The sequence below is a fragment of the Streptopelia decaocto genome (genome assembly GCF_964273445.1).
Source record: "Streptopelia decaocto genome assembly, chromosome: 6".
NCBI classification, from domain to species: Eukaryota; Metazoa; Chordata; class Aves; order Columbiformes; family Columbidae; genus Streptopelia; species Streptopelia decaocto.
The window spans coordinates 12,521,962-12,543,721 of NC_138660.1; the positions used below are offsets into that span (position 1 = coordinate 12,521,962).

Consider the following 21,760-nt stretch of genomic DNA (forward strand, 5'->3'; position numbering starts at 1 on the left):
TCAAAACGTAGCTGGTTGCAGAAACGGAAAGTGGGTTCAGCCAAGGCTTGCATTTACGTCTTCCTTCTGGGAGAAGCACTAATAAACATGAAACCGCTAGTGACAAAGAAAACGAAAGCAAAACCGCCAAAGAAAAATCTCACAGGAAGAAGTTAGTATTGTATTTCTCATAAATAGTAGTTCTTTTCTAAAATGAGTATTTCAGAACCGGTACGCATTAGGCAGATCTTTCCCACTAATCTGACAGGTGAGTTTCAGCAGCCTGAACAATACTCTACAAAAACTTAACAGGAGGGACTAGAAAGCCATTCACTGAGTCTGTTGTTTTGTTGTTGTTGTTGTTGTTGTTTTTTCTCAAAAGTATTTACTCAAAATAAACCAGAGCCTGGAGATGAGCCAGATTCAACCTAAGAAGGAACAAGCAAGAAGTGGAGCTTTTTTCTTTGAGAAGGAGCGAACAGACCTAGCACCTCACTGCATCTCTCATAAACATCATTCACCATTTGTGCTTTGTATGTCTATGTGGGTATCATATCCGATTACTACATCCCACCCTACCACTGACTCCAACCGCAGCTGGTTGAGAGCGAGCAGTTTTTTCTGTGATGCCATAATGTCGTCTGATGGTGTTTTTCTTTCACAAAATTGCATCTGCAACATTAAGGTCCACCTTTTAAAACTAAGCCCTTGAGTCACTCTCTTTTGCATGAAACTACTATGTTTCACTGCTACCTTCTGTGTGGGGAATGGCTCTCTGCGGAGGGGTGTGCTGTTATGTAGTGATATTTCTTCTCTAGGTGATTAAGGATCTAATTGTGCCAAATATTTTACTGGGCTGTAGCCTTATGGAAGCTGAGGAAACCAAGTTCAGCTGCCTTCAAAAGTCATAGAAAGGAACATACTGTTTTAAGCCAAGGCAAGCCCCTAGGTAATTGTTTTAATTAAGTCAGCCATGGAGGTAGCTTTACAATTTAACTGTGCTGAAGGACTGTTTTACTTGTTGATTCCAGTCATCAGTTATTTTTGAAGTGCCTTTTGGTGATCATTCTTCCTAGTTATAAAGAAAATACTTTTGTATTTAATTTTTTCACGGAAACATTCTGTTGTGACATTTCCAATTTTTTCTTATCCCAGACCTCACAAACCCTTAACCAGCTTAACCAGTATATACTCACAAACCAAAATTATTCAGAAGAGGAGACTAAAAAAGTGCAATGCTTTGCCCAGTCACATAGTATTAACATGCAACATAGACTTTAAGCTGTGTTTCTCCACATCTATCTGTGTCTGTCCATGTATCTTTAATAAGTACAAAAACACCCTCCACAGTCTTCTCCATGGCAATCTCATGTGATGATTCTGCCAGTGCAAGTTTTCAACATCCATCAATAAAAAGTTTTGAAATGGTTTTACTATTGTGAAACATTTCACAGGCAAGTCTGGATTCCTTTAATATCTGGGTGTATATTTGAACCTCCAGGACATGCCTTTGCTCTATTGTCAATCTTTCCTCCTCCACTGTAAAATCTGAAAAATTATTTTTTTTCTTTTCCTTATGACATCTAACAACCCCTATAAACTATAGGATCTGGGCTTTAAAAAAGGTCAATTATATCAAGATGATGTCATCGTATGGACATTTTCTTTGGCAGGAAAACTGTTTTAAGTGTTTCCTTCCCATCCTTTGCTGCCCTTGTGCAGTTTGGCATCTTTACAGCTGTGTCCCTGCTACATGTTGGTATCCCTGCTCTAAACAGCTCCCAGAACACCCAGAATCAACACAGACTTTTTAAAAAGTGGATTTTACCTTCTTCTGTGACCTGTCTTTGCATGGTGGCCCCACTGACAGTTGTCCAGGTCAGCTCCAGCACAGGAAGGACACTGGTAAAACAAGCAAGAGCAGGGATGTCTGAGGCTACAAGGCTTGCCTGGCTCCTCTGCAGACATGGGGACAGTGGAAATTTTCAAAGCCTTCAGCCCATAACCACCACAGGACCCCTGTGCACACCCCATGTGTTACCTCTCACAGCCTCTCCCTCCTGTTGAATGACCTGGTATTCTCTTTTACCCCATTCAGAAATCATGGTCACACTAAGGTGAGGGCAGCACCCAAGGAGCTCCTATTTTCCAGCTATAGAAAGACCAAACAACCCTAAAAATCCACATGGAAGCACCACCTGAAACCGTACGTATTCCTGAATATTGTGTGCTCTGGTCTGAGGCGACATCAGGGATAAAGATGATGGATGGGACTTTGATAGGACTGAGAGCATCTCTGTGAAGGTACTTTCCTTTTAAGTGTTGACATCTTACATTTTGTTCTCAGATGGATTTTATTTGTATTACCTGAATAAACTTTCCAGCTAATAAATTACTTAACAACTCTGTGTGACCAGAGTAGTAGTTAATCTGGTGATATTGTTGTGGTGTTCAGACAAATAAGAGTAATGACTGAACAGAGCTGAATACACAAGTCAGGGATGTTTTGCTTGCTGAGATACGAAAAAGTCTCCAGGGTTTGCTGGGTGGACTACTCATGTATTAACTCACATCTCAGCGCTAGCTAAAAATTAATGGGAAAAAACAAGTGCTGTGGGCTGCCCAGAACGAGGTACTGGGTTGCATGCAGCAATCACTGTCATTGTCACAGCTCTAAAGCACTGATTTTTTTAAAGAAATGCTATGTTATTGACTTTAAGATTTAAGCTATTTATTGTCAGTAATCTTTTCCAGCTTCCTTCCCAAGTAAATCAGGAAATCCTGCTTTGAAGAGGCTAGGGGAGTGTTTGTTATATCGTTTTTATTCCCAGACACTCAAGTTCTTGCTTTCCAAATTGGTGTCAGCTTAACTTAAAATTTGAGTGAGAAAAAGCGAAAAACTTAGCCCCAAGAGTAAATATACTGCAGCTCAGTGAAGTACACTGCAGTTTACTTTTAGTTAAATATTGTTATAGTTATAAATGTTCTTTCAGCTAAATATTACACAACTTTAGAGTAGGAATGATGAAACTAAAATGCATACTGACCCAGGAGACAGCTTCGCTTTCTATTCCTCCTCAAACCCTTTCTGTTTACTGAGTTTCAGTGCCATACAAGGCCAAGAAAACAACTTGCACCTGGCAAAATTTGGCATCTTGACCAATTCAGGCTCCGCCCCTGTGGCAACCTGGACACAGAGCTGTTTTCATACTCTGTTGGCCAGTAGGTATGGGGAACTTCTGCTCCACACTATATCATGACCCTGTTTTCAGGACAGAAGGAAAATGACGCTGCTGTTCAGTGTCACTGAAAATAGAAACTGGCCACCAAAGACCCGGAAACACAAAACTCCATTATAATGTTTGCATGACATTTATGCAATACCTTCTATAACATAAAATCATATGTATTTTTTATCACTACTGTGATATCATTGGCATGTTCACTGAGGCCAATGTTTCCTTTTAGCTTTGCTTCAACTAATTCATAACCCAGGAATCTTCACAAGTAATTCAAGTTCTGTCAGCCTTGCACTAACTTCATAGCCATGTGTTTCCTGCTCACCAGCTTCTGAAGTTTTCTTCTAACACTCTGGGCAGCCTTGTCCTGAATAACCTGGGTAGTCCCTGAGCTCTTGTAGCCCCCCTGAATTCCCAGCTCTTAATCAGAAATGAACCAAATTTGAGATAGTGCAGGTACCACCACAGTGCAGGATTTGAAAGTGTTTCCTGTGTGGGAGTCGCTACACCCCACTCCCAGAAAGTCTTCCGAGTCCCTCACTCAGGGCTAAATAGCTGGATATTCATGGCCATATTATCTTAATATTCATTGCCAATTTTTATACTAGTTGCATAGCATGACAGACCGAACAGGTGAGTCTTTCTAGCTACTGGCATGGAGACTTTCAATAGGCCTGAAAGAAACGGTTGAAAACCCTTTGTGTCTTACAATAATAAATATCTAACTTAGAGTACACAGCACTTCAGCAGTCATCCAGGAGCCAGATCCAGGTGCTACGGATCACAGCAGTCAACAAGACTTTCCAGCGTCTGTGTCAGTGCTAATGCAAACAGACACCAGTATATGTGATGTCCGCTTCATCCAAAAACACTCCCCAGAAGAACACAGCCGCTGAGCACTCCCAAAACCTCCAACAGGAGGACACAGAGTGAATAAACCCAGAAAGTGTACACACAGCAGTGGGTGTCACCTTACATGACAGGATGCTCTTGCCATAGATGCATATGTGTAGTGGGTACAAATCATCCTATTCCCACTTTCATTAGTATATCTTCACGACAAAAACAAATCCACAAGTACTCAATATGGATTAAATATGTTGTAAACCAAGCCAAACCAAAACTGCTGGAAAACAGATTCTGCTGGACTGAGCTGAGAATTTAACTTCATTCCATATTTTTTCAATCACAAGAGAGAAAACAGTCCATCCAATTAATACAATACAAATATACAGTCCAATCCACTGTGCCCTTTTTCACTAGTTATAGGACCAGAGAAGGGTTTCCCTGTAAGGAAAAGTCATCCCCAGTTGTTTCTGCCCATTTTCCCTGCACCCACAGCATTTTATTGGCAGTTGGGAGAACAATGTCCAAGCAGGAGCCCTGGCCACAATGCTGACAGCACAGCAAAGGCAAATGGCAGGTACCTCAGAGAGAAAGGAGAAATCTCATTCGGTTCTCTAGTTACAACTCTGTGTATTGCTTTTAATCTTTCCCAGGAGGAAAGTGTAACCCAGGCAAAGACAGACACGTATGTGACAGATGCTCTACCACAAAGAAGCTTCCAAAAAAATTATTTCTTTGCATACATATCTGGCACCATAAAGAGAAATATTTGTTTTCTACTTTCAGTGGAGGTTAAAGGCACTCACCTATCGTAAAGATAATCAAATGTCATGCTTCAAGGCTTAAGCTAATTGCTTAGCAAGGCTTTGGTATGTGCCAGAGACAATTCTTCCTCTTTCTGAAACATTGCAGAGGCAGCTACGTGTGTTACGGATGTCCTCCTAACTCCCTCTGGAGCTGGGACTGCAGTGAACCTGTTTCAACATTATCACTTGGTTAATATAACGTAGAAAAAGACCTACAAGTGGCTGTAAACGTCCCCTTTATGCTCTTCGCAAGGGGGACTTCGCATCACCTGGTGCTTCACACAAGCCTGGTCATGCAATAGGGTAATAGCTGCATGGCCAGAGCCAGCCTTGGGAGCTGCAGCTGAAATGAGTTGCTTCTACCTTAGTGATCACTAGGGAGACATAGAAAAGTATAGCCATATAGCCCTTACAATGGATATATACATTATTCTAATGATGAAGTCCTTTAAATTATTCCAAAATGAAGTTTTTTGAAACCTTTCTTCAGCAAAAATAATTCTAAGCAGAAGAGTTGAGTTTCCAAAAATGCTGCAAACAACCCCCAAATCCATGGTTAATGTTCTTGTGAAGGGTACAAATGTGGAGAATACTGCTGCCACTTCTCCTGTTGCACTCAAGAACTGGATAAGTACAAACTTTTATACAAAAGCTAAAGAAACACTAATTCTCTTGAAGATGAAGACTGCTCATAAAGGACACGACACTTTCGGAAGTACCCCTTTATAAATGACATAATGAAAAAGCTTAAAATATGTACAGTACATTAACTGGCAAAAGGTTAGAGTATTTTGGTAACTGAAAATGAGAGATCCAAATTAGATCTAGAGCACTAATACTACAGCATTGTTGAAAACAAGTGTGGCATGCGTATGCACATATATTCCCTGCTCTATTTATCAAATCCACTGCTTAGGGCATTGAAAGAGACATGTCAGGTCTGCATAAGTTAATTCATAGGTGCATTTTGGACCAGCTAGACCACTGCTCTTGTTCCTGTAACACCATAGGGCAAAAGGGCATTGCACTGATAAACACATCCTCATTCTGATCCCATGACAGTATAAATCACGATTAACTCATGAATTTGCAGTGGCTTGCAACTGACAGTAAAACATGAGGTCTGAATTTGGCACACGGACCACGAAGGAATGAACAAACCACAAGAGCCAAGATGTGATCTGTCCGGCACATGTGCAAAAAGGAGGATCACTGAGCGGGGTTAACTCTGTGCTGGCTGCTACAAACCCCAATTTTTGTGCCTGCTTGATCGGAAGGCTCTGCAGGATGAGGCTGTTCATGGCCTGTGCCCCTGAAGCAGAGTGTAGCAGTGCCCCATGCAGGCATTTGGTGGCTGCGAAGGTGGACACAGATTGTCCCTTCCCTTTGGAAATTTCCTCCTGTGCTCTTACAGCCAAATATTCAGCAGCTTCACGGTATGAACCAACAGCTGAAGTGGCAAAGCCCAAACCAACAGAAGCATTCAGGTGTCTTCTGGTGTCATAGTTAGGAGCTAGCTTATGAAGGAAGACTTAAGTGGCCACAGCATCCTCAGTGACAAAAAGCTCAATCTGAGCCATGCTCTTAGGAGGTGGAAAGCTGAAGCCAGAAAGCACAACCATCAGGCTGCTCCCCTCCAGAATGGCTAAACTCCCTCTCCGCAAATACTGCACTACAATTATATGCTTTGATACCTGTGATGAAAAACACAACCTCCTTTGCTACTCAGCAGAGAAATCAATGTTGAGACTTGCTATGTACCAGAAAGTCAATTCTGCTTTCTCTGACTTGGAAAACGAGCCCAGCCCAGCTGTGCTGGGGCTGGCAGGAGGTGACAGCAGTGGCAACAACATCCGCATCCCTGGGAGAAGTATAAACACTCTGAACCTCTATCCTCCTCTGAAAACATCTTCATTGCCCTGGTCACTGCAATCAATGAAGAATGAAAGCGAAGGCTTTCCCTTCATTTTTACCTATTTTCAGAGCCATTACAAATTCCTGCTAGTCACACTGCTGGGGGAGAAGCATAGTAGGTCCACTGCCAGGTGTTTTCTTTAACATGCCAAGTAACACAGGTCATGAGTCCACAGGACAGGTTAAGGTTTATCTCTAATTAAATGGTTTACCGAGTAAGCTTTAATAGGATGAAGAAGCCAGGAAGAATCGGAGGTTTTGCTGGGGAGCTGCTTTGGTCTAGTGCTACACAAACGCACACAACTTGGTTTTGTTTAAATGGATGCTAATGACTTTCCTTCCCACTAGTGTCATGATCCCACAGTTGTGCTGCAGTAAAATTTTCATCAAAACACTTATTTTACACTTTCAGAACTTTTGAAACAAATTATTTTCAGTATAATTTTACACTTATTAGAGACAAAGATTGACTGTAGAAAAGCAAGCACTGGAAGTAGCAAAGATTTTCAAGTGTATTTGATGGTGAAAATGGTTGGAGCTTCACTCTTGTTATATCCTATGTCAGTGTGGAAACCCATAAACATTTTATGATTGTAGAATGAGATTTTAAGATCTGAATACTTCAGAAAGGTCACCTGATCATTTTAGGAAGAGACAGATTTGAGTGGGTTTTTTCGGTGTTTTCCCCATTGTTCTTTTCAGAACAAACTTAATTTTGCTTTATAACACTGACACTAACTAAACAAACATTAAATTGGAGACACAAGGACTATCCATGGAGGACTTGAAATGATAGGTCATGGGGACATGGACCATGCCTGGTAGACATCTACAAGCTGAGTACATGACTCTTGAAAAAAAACATGAATCGGTATATTTACCCACAAAAATATTTTTGTTACAAGTCATAGGCTGGGGAGAAACCCGTGAAAAGGCTGAACAAACACTGAATAAATACCAGCTCCTAAACATCAACAACAAGAAGAGTGCTTTGTAGTGCCCTGGGCTTCCTTTCGCTTTTGTTTCTATTCTTTTTTAAAGGAAACACTGGAAGAAGCTTTGTTTCCTTGAAATGAGATAGAATCTCCCTGAACATTTGGAATGAAAATCTGTACAAACTCTCTTCAGCAGGCAGGAATCTTCCTCCAAATTAGTTTACCACCTTTTAATTGACTCTTCACATAGCTCCCTCAGATGGAGTTTCTTTCTTAGGAATTCATGAACCCTGATAAACAAAGTAGGAGACAGATTATTTTTTTGGTAAGGTTTTTTCATGCATGTGCTAAAAACTATAAGAAACTCCTGTTCTGAAGCTGATGCAGAGAGCTACTTTGCATTAAGTATAAGTGAACAGGAGTCTTTGCTCAGAAAGGGGTCTGGATGCTGTAAAGCAGAAGACGCCCAAAATGTCACATTTATTTTGCTCAGAAGTCATAGGAGGAGATCATTAGCTCATTTTCAAGAAAATGTTAATCTTCCCCATCTGAAGTATGTGTTGGAATTACACAGATCTGGACTGCTTTGGCAAACAGATTGAATGCTACAGAGAGCCAGACAAATAAACTGCCTGCTGCCACGTTAAACAGAGATTCAAGGATCATTTTGCTACATTATGATGGAAGAAAAAACAATTTTCCTGTAAATGGTTGAATACAATGCAGTTACTTATGCTAAAGATCTCAATAGTCAGGAGAGACGAAGAGACCTCTGTTTTAATTTTGCCCTGTAATTGCACTGAGATCTCTCACGTGCATACTGGCGCTCAGGTTATGGATGGTGGGCAGGGGCCCAAATTTCATACAGCCCTACAGCAACAGTGTGGAAGTGAACTAACTCAAGTCTCTGCACTTGGATTTGAAATCCAAATTTTCTATGACTGCACTGTCGGCAGACCTTACCGATGCTACCTCTGCTGATTTTTAAAGCATCTGCAAATAACGATGGAGTTGCTTATAATCCGCGGTCTGTGTGAGATAACGGTATCAAAACCGCAGTGAAAGTCAATGGACGCATCCTAAATCATACACACGCTTTTGGAAAACTTCTATCCAGGCTCAACAAGCTTGGAGAACAGTTCGCAAGGAGTCTTAAAGGTTTGAAAGCTAACCAAACAACCCCCAAAATGACTTCAGATAAAGAAAGAACGAAATGTAGAATCATAGAATAGTTTGTGTTGGAAGGGACCTTCAAAGCTCATCTGGTCCAACCCCCTGCAGTGAGCAGTGACATCTTCAACCAGATCATGTTGCTCAGAGCCCAGTCCAGCCTGGTCTGGGATGTCTCCAGGGACAGGGCATCTACCACCACTCTGGGCAACCTGGGCCAGTGTTTCACAACCATAATTGTAAAAAGTTTCTTCCTCATTTCTAGAATGAATCTCACCTTGTTTAGTTTAAAACCGCCACCCTTTGCCCAGCCGTAACAGATCCTGCTAACATGTCTGTTACCACAGACCTGATGTTGATGTTCTGTGACATTAAGCATGGGGGAAGAAGCAGTGGTACCTGAGGGGTTGCAATGGCAGCACTGGACTGGAGCTCACGGCACCTTTCTGCCATGCACCAACTCTACGGGAGCTACAGAAAAAGACAACCCAGCCTGGAGGCAGGAAACGCGCGCTTAACCACAGGCACACAATGTCTTTTAAAAAGTCCGATTGCCACCACGTCTCTCAGAAATGCTGTGAAACCTGACGACTGGGAAATGACCCCCCCACCACTTCGGGGGTGCAGGCGGGAGCTGGAAAGCAGCACCCGCACCACCCCCGCCCGGCTCGGCGGGACCGGACGGGACAGACGGGGCGGGGGGACGCAGCGTCCCGCCCGCCAGCGCGGGGCCGGGGCCGGCGGGGAGGCGGGGAGCGGAGCGGGGTGTGCGCCGGGCGGGCTGCCGGGGGCCGCACTTCGCCGCGGGACAGCGGCGGGTGAACCCCAGCCCGGCCCGGCCCGGCCCGGCCCGCTCCGCCGCCGGAGGGAACAGCGCAGCGCTGCGTGGGGACCAGCCCTGCCCGGCCATGATGCTGCCCGCGGCCGGTCCCAGCCCCGGGCAGACCTGCGGGGCCGTGCTGGTCGCCGCTGTACTCCTGCAGTCCGTCTGCGTGGCCGTCACCTTCCTCTACTTCACCAACGAGCTCAAGCAGGTTGGTGGGGGCGGGCAGCCGGGGGGACGCCGCTCTCTCCTTTTCTCTCCCTTTATTTTGGCCAAGGAAAGGATGGAGGGATGGAACCCTTGCTCTGTGCAGAGAGCGACTGTCGGCGATACGGGCGGACCTGCAGGGAGTTGAACAGTGTTTGTGCAGCAGGAGAGCGGAGCCCTCTCCAGACAAAGAGCTTCACTCTCTGTGTGCCTGCTCCTTTGTCTGGGCTCGCCTTGGGCCGTGCGTGTGCACGCAACGGAATCTCTTAAGGCAAGAACAATTTAAAAGTTTTTGCCCCCCTTCCCCCCCCTTTTTTTAAGTTATAGGGTTTTTTTTTTGCAGCGAAGTAGCAAATGTGTTTTTCATTAGAGCGCCGAACTTGCTGTCTCATCACATTGCGGTGGCCCAGCAGCACGTTAGTAGCGCCCGGGGCCCTGACTACACCTTCAGCCTCTGTCAACTGGATATTCGTGTAGACAACAGGGGAAAAAGGCAGACAAAACTGAGGTGCCTTTTAAATGTTTCCTCTAGGAAAATACCTAGTTTTAAGACAGTGACTAATCCCAAAGGAACTTCACCCAGACAGCAAACACCACTGAATTCCTCAGAATGATTGTAAAATATCCATTGTGTAGTCTAGATGCTTTGGGCTCCTTGCAGCCACCCTTCAAGCCTGCTGCTTAACTCCTTCCTCCTCCTGCAAAAGATGATTTGCATTCCAAGAAAATCGCAGTTCGTTGATAGTCCCGTGAGCCTTTATGTGTGTGGTCCTGCTTTTCTTTGATGCCCTAGTTAGTAATGAGGGTTTACCCGAGTGTCTTGCATGAAATTTACAATCCTGCTGTAAGTTGTACTAGTGTGTTGCTCTCCCTGGCACAAAGGTAAAGCTAACTGCAGGTAGGTATAGTATGGTTGTACAACTTCAGAAAATATTACATAATTATAAAATATTATGTTACCTGTGCATTTATTCCATATCAAATTAGATAGGTGGAGTCGTCTAAGATGTCAAAGATTCTGAAGCGAATGTTAAAGGGTATACAGTATTCTACAATATAAGCCAATGCTCATACTTTGGAAATTTATCAAACAGATTTTCCTGCTAAGTTTATAGCTGTGGTTGTCCCATATTTGGTATAATGATGGAGTCAGAGAGATGTGTTGATTTTATGAACTCGGGTTACATAATATCGACAGTGAAGAAAAATATATAAATGCATTATCGTCTCTTCGTACATACAGTTCAGAGTCCTTTGCTAACAAGCTTGCCAATGTAAGTAATTAGTAACCACACTTATCTTTCCCTTCTTTCTATTCAAATATGTACACCTAGGACACAACCACAGCTAGTGATACTTGCCCAAAATACAACTCACTGTTTTTCAAGTGTAAGTAGCCTGTATATGGTGTGAAAAGCTATAAATCTGCCCACACTGAAATTCTGCTGGGCTACAAAGTAAGGTTGCTGGCCATGGAGGGGATACCTTAACACAGATTCTTGCATGTGCCATCTGGTACACAATAAACAAGGAAAAAGCTTATCTAGAAACAGTCTGCCACCCCACATCCACATGGTGCATTTGGAATAAATCTCAGAAGATAAACTGGGTTTTCATCTGCCCATCTTTCTTCCCTTTGTTTTTCACAATATGCAGTTTGTCTCTCTACAGCTGTAGTAATATGAGTAGGGTTACAAATATGACCATTTGTTTAACAGTTTTGCCATGGGAGGAAGTGCTGAGACACAAGCACAATAAAGTTCATTATGCTTCAGGATACAGGGCTGCAAGGAAAATATCCTCAGGCTTCCTTCTGTGGCAAAAACATAGCCCATGTACTACTCCTAGAATAGGAGAGAAGGTTTACAAGATAGGGTTCCTGTTGGATTTGGGTCCTCAAAGATTTCAGTGCTACAGATAAGCCTCATTTGTGTAAGTCTTACAACACACAGATGCCTTGCTTTCTTTGCCCATAAAGCAGAAATACCAATTCTTCAGTACCATATGGTACTGAGACAACGTTGCATTCCCTCAGGATTTCAAAATACTTCTGATTTCTGTTTGCTTCCAGATTGGAGGGCAAAGCTCAGAGGTGAGCTGTAGCAGATCTGGTAAGGGAAAAAAATAGTATCTCATCTGCTCACATATTTATTTTTAAAACTCATCGAACTACTTTGTTATAGAAGCTCGTATAGTTAAATCTGTCAGAGCCCTTAGTTTTAACTGTGTTCTTATCTTAATAAGCACATAATTTTAATCACTTTAAGTGAGTTCTTGAAACAAGAAACCTGATTTAAGAATATCACTGTACTCCTCAGCAAAGACGCAGAAACCTTCATAAACACTCATAGTGGTGGCCCTGTTTCACTTTGATGCCCACAAAAAGTACAGAATCATTTAAAGTAGTAGATAAAACTCCATAGAGTCTGCTGCTGCGAACTAAAGGTGGGACTTGCGGGGTAATATGGGTGAATTCTCCTAATCTGAAGCATGAAATCTCTTCCTAAAAGCCTTTGTTTTCTAACAGGCAGGAAAAGCAAGGAGTTTGAAGGAGGAGGTGACTCAATTTGTTGCTTTTAATACCCCAGGTCTCAAGGACAGCTGAAACTGGTACTTGTAGAATAAATGTATCTGTTTAGCAAACCAAACCAACCTTCTTTAACATAAGAAAAGTGACATTTAAATGTTATAAGAAGTCCAGCTGAATGCTTTGCATGTTTAGTGCTGATTGCTCTTTCTTCCAAGTTCCTGCAGTCCTTTGCTGGCACAACAAGCCTTGCTAGTTTTTACATGAGAGCTGATACAGCAGCAACTGAGTTCCGAGCAAACCAAGCAAACAAGGGCTGATCTCTGCTGTCATGGACTGGAGGCAGAGCAGGTTATGTGCTCTTGTATTAACCAACAGCACAGGTTATGTGCTCTTGTATTAACCAACAGCGCCAGCTGGAGTTGTGCGTGTCGCCTTGCCCTTGGGAAGAGCTTTCTGCTACGGTATAGACTCTCCCAGCCAAGTTCCCTGGGAGCCAGCAGTTCTGCCACTCTCTTCAAACTCCCTTTATCAAAAGAAAATGTGCTTTCTCTGTGACTAGACGGTATAGACATCTATACAGACATATAGATATAGGACCATGCCACAAGCGTTCAGCATTATAATTTTGTTTGGACTCAGATGTCATCTCTGGTATCTGGACTTTGTTCTGGACTAGTAAGTCAAACAGAGTTATGGAGAGACACCAAGCTGCATATGCGGAGGGTATGGTTTGGATATATAACAGCAAAAGCCTGGATTATAAGTAGCATTGGCTGAAAAGACAGAACATAAAATATTTTTAGGTCTGGTATTTGATTTCAGCCTCAATAATTTGTGAAGAAAAATCCCTTGTGCAAAAGAAATATTTTAACACACAGAACTAGGGAGACTAAAGAATTCACATCATTAGTGATTTGGGTATTGAATTTTCACAAAGCTTCTTTAGTTGAGTGCTGGATATCAAGTTTATGTCCGTGGACATAATGTAAATACATTTTTTGCATATTGGGTATGCCATCTTAATTAAATAAATACATAAAATCAGTATGAATTACACATGCTGTCTCTATAGTCATAACTTGTACTATACTGGCAAATGTTTTAAGGAGAAGTGAGCATGTTCCTAAGTGCACTAAATTTAGTGACATACCACAGCTGAACATCTGCAAGCACATCACAGGTGTAAATTCCTGGCTTTCCCTTCTGCTGCAGCTCCGGGACACGTACTCCAAGAGCAGCATCGCTTGTCTCACTGGGGAGGAAATGGGAAATTTCATCCAAAACTTGGATCTAATTGAAAGCGAAGACAGAGCGGCTGACCCCTGCTGGCAAGTAAAGTGGCACCTGGGAAAGTTAATTAAAAAGGTATTTGGGAACCAACATGCTGAAACAGTGCTGCTTGGTGACATTACAATTTGAAGAATCCTAATAGCAGAATAAAGGGAAGCTCTCAGGTTGTTTTATTGCAAAGCAATAGCCAAGCCACAGCTTCAGCTGCAGAGTGCTTGCACTGAAGCAAAAAAACCCTGTGATGGTGGTTTCACTAGACTCAGGAAATAATAAGGCAAACACAATCAGTTTTTACTAAGCTAATTTCAGTGACAGATTGGCTTATCTCAGGGTGGGAGTGCTTGACTTGAGCTTGTTTTCTACCTGATCATAGAGATTATAGTGCTGACAGAGGTGTCACTCCCTCTTTGGAAATACACGGAAAGTGGCATGAAAAGATGAGATGAAATGTAACATGGGGAGAGGCAAAAAGGTGCCTGAGGAATGCTCTGGCCATGAGCTGTGTAATGGATTAATATTAGGGGAGGAAAGAATGAGCGAGCACACAGCATCAGGCACAGCACCTTCCCAGCTCAGCATTCAGAGAACACCATCTACTGCATGACTTACAATACAAATAATTTTGGCTACACAGAAGAAAATAAGCCTGGCTGCAAAATCAGAAAGGCTAAAATCTTCTGCAATTATTTTTAAAATCTCATCTCCAGCACATAAAAAAGCTCATCCATAAAAAACCACTTCCGATTGAAACTTACCTGGTAAATCTTGCAGCCCAAAACAGGTGCTCTATTTGTATTCTGAGATCTTGGTTCCTTTGGTGGAAGTTCTGCCAGTAAAGTCCCCAAACTTCTGCATAAAGAAAACATGTTTTTATTTAGTGGACATTTACACATCTAATATACCTACTAGTTCCCTGGTTGGTTAAAAAAAGATAGCCTGGGTGCCAGAAATAATAATTAATGATAATGATAATAATGTTAATAATGATGATAATGTTAAGAATGATAAAGGATAGATGGATGGATGGACAGATAGATAAATAGAAATGGGGCAGGTCAGAACCCATCAGTAAGTGTCAATACAGGGCCCGTGTTTGTCACCCAGGTAAATCATCTCAAACTATCAGCTCGCTGCAGCTGCACCGTGGTCGGTAACCAAACCAGTTTATTTCAGGAATCAGCAGTCGCAAGGAAGGTAAATGCACAAAGTAAAATATGCTGGCTTAAGAGCTTAGACAAATAGAGGTATAAAAATTGAAATTTAATTTCTCAGAGCTAAGATCTCACAGAAGTGCACGCTGCCAAGTATTTACAAATTGAAGCTGATGCTTGTACACTATATCTCTTCTTATTTGAGAAAAGCATGAGGGTCAGATTTTCCAACACACTAAAAGTCCAGATGGCTGAGCTCTCTTGAAAATGTTTTCCTATGTATTTCATTACATGAAAGATCTTAGTGCAGAAATATTTTTTTATAACAAATGAATAGGATTTCTTTTTGTTTGCTTGTTGATCAAATCCAGAATACTCTTTGATCGTGAGTTTGAGAAAAGCGTCTTTTTCCTGCACCTATTAGTTTCTGCTGACAAACTAATTCATTTTCTCTGTGTTTGTTGGCAGATGATGTCAAGAAGCTACGAGGAAAACATATCTGCAGTCAACGGTATTATAATAATTTTATTATCTGTGGCACCTGATGTATAGTGACTCAAGGAATTTTTTAGAAGTGCAGAAGACACTGACTAAGATCTTGTACTGGCGGCAAATCATTGAAAAATGATTACTTATTACTACAAGGCACATTTTCAGGAGCCAGAAATGTGGTCAAGTGGGTAGAACAAGGTAACTAGGGTGGATGCAGAGGACTCAGCTTTTGGACCTCAGTCCCACAGTGTTACAGGGACATTTAAACAATCTGCTCTGCTGGGAACAAGCAGCACTGAACTGCTGTAGGTGTAGATCACTTCACGAATAGCTCTGCTGATGCTCATACAGCTCTAAATACATAGAGCAAAAGCATTACAACCTCCAAGTGGAAATTCAGAGTGAAGATTATGAATACTTAACCATAAAAGATACTGAGCACAAATGCAAAAATTTGGTGCTATGAGTTATTTTAAAGTGTCCATTGGTAATTTTGGGGCGGGAGGGATGAGAAAAAGAGGCATATAAAGACATGTCAAGGAGAACAAGAGAAATTTGAGCCTTAGTAGCCAATATATAGCATTCAGTCTGAGTTAGTCAGTTACAACAAATGACATATCTATGCCTTAAAATCAGGTGGAATGGGACAGAAGTTGCTTGCTAACATTCTCCCTCCTAACGTGAGGTTCCTTTTCTCATCTCCCCTCAGCTGACAGAACGCTGACGCTGTCGCAGACCGATGGGCAGCAGCCGCGCGGTCCCATCAACAGGATTGCGGCACATCTGACGGGCAACAGCAACAGGAAGAATTCCCTGTCCCCACGCAGTAAGGAAAAGCCTTTAAAAACAGTTAAAGATCGCAGAAATTACTCTCTGTTTGCTAGCCTGGTGTTTACATACACTTTTTAATACATGCATTGAGTTAGTAGTGAGAAACAAATAATGAAAAAGTCATCTTGCCCCAGACAATGTTTTTTTCAGCCAGTTCTCGCAGAACAGGGAGAAGCCTGTACCTGTGGGTACCTCCCTAACTTTTCTTCTGGAACCTTCATTAGGGGAAAAAAAATTAATAGCCTTCTTAATGTTAAATTTTCCTCTTTTCTTTCCTTCAGTTTCCTTCTGTTAGTTGTGAGTCCCAGCTGCTATGGTGATAGACCCATTAGAAATGTGAGACAGAGACAGGAGAGACTTGACATTCAGGCCATATTAGTGAAATGCTTGGTAGGGTTTCTATGGCTCTGGAGGCTATCAGACACAAATAGATATTTTAAATCTGTTACTAAGGAACAACATGATGATTTTTCTCTTATTTGGGAGCACAAAAATTAAAAACAGTTCATATGAACAGCTGTTCATATGTGTTTGGTGTTTTGAGAATGGACCTAATAGCCACTGGGAAGAGCAGGTTTCTTTACTTTGTTGTTAAAAAACAGGCTCCCTGACTAGCAGTACACCTGGCTTTACTAGCTAGCTTTTAATTTAACACTTTCTCTCTTCTTTTCTCCAGTAGATTCCTCACCCAGGAGAGGAAATGGCCAAAAAATAAACAACTGGGAATCGTCAAGGAAAGGCCACTCTTTCCTTTACAATGTGGAACTGAGAAATGGCGAGTTAGTGATACCCCAAACAGGCTTTTATTACATCTACTCACAAACTTATTTTCGTTTCCGTGAAAACGAGAACGAGGATTCAGATTTGTTGGCACAAATCAGGAACCCCAAACAGCTTGTCCAATATGTTTACAAACTGACTAATTACCCAGAGCCCATTTTGCTCATGAAAAGTGCAAGAACAAGCTGCTGGTCTAAAAAGGCAGAATATGGACTTTACTCCATCTACCAAGGTGGCGTGTTTCAGCTGAAAAGAGAGGACAGGATTTTCGTCTCCGTCAGTAATGGTGACATAGTTGACATGGACAAAGAAGCAAGTTTTTTTGGAGCCTTTATGATTGCTTAAAAGATTAAAACCATGCTCCAAAGAAGCCAATTTTCCCGGTCAGGACCAACATAAAATTCTATAAAACAGGGGATAACAAACAAACACAGTAGTGATACCAACAATACCAGGCTCCCCTTTCTCAGCTCACTCAGCGCGAGGTCTGACCGTACCAAATACTCTCCCAGCAGCTGGGAAGGAGTGGCAGCCGCTGCCGATGGTGATACTTTGTGCAGACATGAGCACCGCAGCTCGCTGCCCAGCTAGGCTGGGGACATGCAAGGATGTCACCTGCCACAGATGATCCCTTTGGCTGAGAACCCCAGGCAGCTTAGACCTCGCCACCACCGCTGCAGAGATGTTCCACACCAGCTCAGCCATGGCAGGTGGGATGGAGGATACTGCAGGTCCGGTTGCTTGAGGCTGGGACTGGAGATCAAATTCTATTTGTGGTCTCCCCTGAGACCCAGTCTTGGATATCTCAGCTCCTCTAAGGAGCCTTTGCAAGTCCTGGTTCCCTGATGCCCGTGGAATTACTCTGGAAGTTTTTGTTTGAATCTGAGTTGTGCAAGAGTGAAAGGCCATCAGAAACTCAAACTGCACATCTTCATCTCATCTAACAAAGCACTTAAGCACCTAATTAATTTTAAGCATTCTGACCAAATCAGAGTATTTACATGCTTGAAATTAAATATGTGCTTAAGCATTTTTCAGGATCACGGCTTGAGTAAACACATTAGCCTGTCTTAATCAGGCTATTGTACGTCAAAACAGCTGCTGAAATGGCACAGAAGAGGTTTTGAAATCAATCAGTATTTTGATCAGCACATTACGACAGTGCCTATTTACCTAATTGCTGTGCTGCAAAGATCTCACCAGGCTTCCAATAGCTTCAGTGATGTAGTTGCCATTACACTTGTTGACAGCAAGTACTTGATCCAGAAAAAAGGTGTTTCTCTGTAAATACTGAATTCTATTAGACATATCCACAAATTAAGTATGACATGGTTCTTCCATGTTTATTTGTACTGGCCTGTATTTGGTACAGAATAATACACCCTGATGACTAATATATTAAGGAAAACTTACAACTATCCATGCTTAAACAAGAACTGCAATTTGGGTAATGCTATTTTTATTTTTAGGAATGGGTGGCAAATTTTAATAACTTTTTTTTTTTTAAACCATGGCCACTGTATATTTTAACTCTATGAGTAGAACTATTTTATAGTAAAAGAAAAAAAAAAAGAGATTTGCAACTGTAAGCTGTGTGGGTTGGATCCACAGCATACATCAGGTAGCATTAATCAGCATATCTGCAGCATTGCCAGTGGAGTGGTACCAGTTTGCACCATGAATGCATTTTGACCAACTTCAGAGTAAACAGTATAGAAAAGATGGTGAAAGTGGAAAAAAAATTAATTGGAAGGGAAGGAAGACAATTGTTATGTAAATGTGACTTTACATCAAAAGAATTATGCCAGGAGATAATCTGCTTGTCTGTTTTTTAATACACTAAGATTGCCATGGGTACCCTCACGTTCACCTCCACGTTCTCGTAATTAACAGACCTTGAATATGGGCCTAATGAGTAAACACACATCATTCATCTTACTACTCTGCCAACAAGAGGAAATGAATCGACACGAGCCCCTGCATCTGTTTCGTCATTCAGAAAAGGAGATTCTTTGCTTCACTTAAATACCTGTGTTTGAGCAGCAAGAAAAAAAAAATCAGGAGTAGCCTCCTTTGGACAGGTTGGGGCAAAGAAACATGCTGCTGTAAGCCTAAAATGATGAGTTTTAACTTTTGTCTGCTGTTCTAACATCACATATGCTGTTTTCAGTGATAATCAAGTATGTGAAATTTGTCATCATTTACTGGAACACTTGGGTTTGCCTCATTCTCAGATAATCTGTTTCAACAGAGAACAGAAAATATTTCTACAGTTTTCTTTCTGATTTCAGTATTTAATTCAGAAATTTTCTGCCTGCTAGAAAAGTCTGGAGAGAACAAAGCCATTCCCTAGGTATCTGGATGTCTGCTGCACTGGAGAAATTGGCTTTGTAAGTTCTCGGAAGTAGACTAGGCTTCTGGATCTCAGCAGAGGATTGACCCATGTTATCAGGTTTGAGGTGGTTTTTAGCAATACTGAAAGTTTAATCTTTTGTGTATAGAAATGTGATTTCAGGAGCTTATTTGAAAGAAATTTTATCCGAACTGTGAAAAAGTGTTTCAGATTTACTGGTGGCAGTTTAGAGTCAGAAATCCTTCCTTAGGACTAAGGACCAATTTGTGTCACGTAGGAGTCATGGCTGCTAGAAAGGACTGGAAGGAAACCGTGGGGGACTCCACAAACTTGCTGCTGATGCTAAGACAAACTGTCTGTTACAAACAGATATTTTTTCCTCTATGTTCTCTCCTCAACTCTCAATATATAACACCATGCCAGCTGTCGCTTGAGGAATGCTCCCTGGCATTATCTTCCTTTTTTCTCTAAATGTACATATTTTTGGTCTCTGCATGCAGAGCATATCTCAGCAGGGATCACACCAAATAATCATCTATCTGAATAATCCAAAGGCATGCTTGCCAGATATTATCTTGAGGAGAGACTATCTAGCAATATCTGACAGGACACGTTTGAAGATGAATGGAAAGATATAGCAACTTCTGTTTGTACATTTGCACCCTGAATCATGCTTTTCATCTCACTTTATGTTGAATGGCGAATGTAGCAAATTTTTGTGGATGGAGGCTGTGGTAACATGTGAGTATTGTAATTTTTCTACATTTTATATAAAAAATTTTTAGTAAATATTTATTTTGTCTTGCAGTGATTATTTGTGTCATACTATGGCTTCTATGATGACAACCCAGTTGGAAATCATTTCTCTGACATGGGTTGGTATCAGTTATAATCCATTAAATGCCACAAATGGTTGCAACACAAAGGACATCATTCAAACCAGTGAGCAATGCCATATCGTACAATGCCATAGAATGCACTTCCAGACCCTAGATGGTGAACAGCATCTGGAAGCAGTACACTGAAGAAAAACACTGAAAATGCTCTCATGACCAAAACCCTGAGCACTTCCTTTGAGGTCCTTCTCATATTCCAGGGCTTTGGCAATTACTTAAGCATTGGGAAATCTATTTAGTATGGAAATACCTAATTCTTATCCATTACCAAACTACATTAGAAGACCATTTACACAGATGTTGTAAAGCAGCAGTAAACTGGAGATCCCCTAATGCTGAAAACAAATGCAGTCGCTGCCTCAAGAGCACACAGGGGATAGTTTGGTCTATCCACTCCACTTCCAAAATTGTCCCACCAAAAAAAAGAAGAAACTCAAGCAGACTTTGGAAACTCAACAGGGTAGGAAGGCACCATCTAAGCTGACCCCAGCGCTGAGACAGGAGAGGGGCAGGTTCCATCCTGCACCTGAAGAGAGGGGCTGTAGCTGGTGCCACAGGGGGGCAGGTCCTGGGGGACAAACCCCCAGGAAAATTGCCCCCACCTCAGCCACCGCCATGGGCTGTTTCCCTCTTTGTGTTCCTTTTGACATCGCCTTCTCTTACCAGTTCCCAATAGTCTCAATGTACTGGGCTCTGGTGGATGCCCACGTCGCTGTTCCACACACTGCACATCTACGTGATTAACAAAAGGATGCTTGCCTCTCTAATGGACTCATAGTCTAAATACATTTCTCCTCGTGTTTGTGTTAGCCTTTATTTGGAATAGACGGGCATTCCTCAGGCCTCAGTAATCAGACGAGTAGATCTCTGTGTGCAGCTCTCCCCATGCACACCGAGCCCCACTGGAACGAGTACACCATGACCAGGGAGGAGCAGCCCCCTGACCACAGCCCCAAATTGCAAGGATGCCCACAGATTTCAAAAATAAATTACTCCTTCCAGAGAGACTGCTTTTATTTCAGCAGAGGGCTCTCTCTTTTTCTGGTGTTTCCATGGGAAAGGACAGGCCAGCTAACTGGCTTTTATTGTACCTTTCATTACTTCATGGAAACAGACTTCTATTTTTTGCCTCTCTCTGCTTTAGTATTAATAAATGTAATTATTATTGTTTGTATTGCAGCAGTATTCACCACCCAGGCAGGATGAGGGATGCATTTGCTGTATTCCATGCAAACAGTTAAAAAGCCTGATTCAGTTACTGATATTTTGAGACTCATAATTTTAGTTTTCAGATTACATGTAAATATTAGGGTCTAAGAAAAGACTGAATGTGATGATCAATAAAACATAAACAAGCACAGAGACAAGATCTCATTCATCCCTCCAAAGCACATTGTGCTATTCAGTAGAAGAAATGGGAGGTAGATTAGGATATTGTTGGGTCTGATCCAATTTTCACAGGTTGGGTTTTTTTTCCACATAGAGTTAGAGGGAAGTTTATAGCAATTTTCATCAGAA

General features: G+C 41.9%; 1 protein-coding gene across 2 annotated transcripts; it reads left to right on the forward strand.

Moving 5' to 3' along the window:
• The first annotated feature begins 9,657 nt into the window (after positions 1–9,657).
• Positions 9,658–20,129, forward strand: TNFSF10 (TNF superfamily member 10). Of its 2 annotated transcripts, none has more exons than XM_082055659.1 (5): positions 9,658–9,923; positions 13,662–13,814; positions 15,359–15,401; positions 16,092–16,208; positions 16,890–20,129. In XM_082055659.1, the coding sequence occupies exons 1-5, from the start codon at positions 9,798–9,800 to the stop codon at positions 17,336–17,338; spliced, it is 888 nt and encodes a 295-aa protein (XP_081911785.1). In that variant the 5' UTR covers positions 9,658–9,797; the 3' UTR covers positions 17,339–20,129. The 2 variants fall into 2 exon arrangements, with proteins under 2 accessions (XP_081911785.1, XP_081911786.1); XM_082055660.1 differs by having other exon boundaries at positions 16,893–20,129.
• The last annotated feature ends 1,631 nt before the right edge of the window (positions 20,130–21,760 follow it).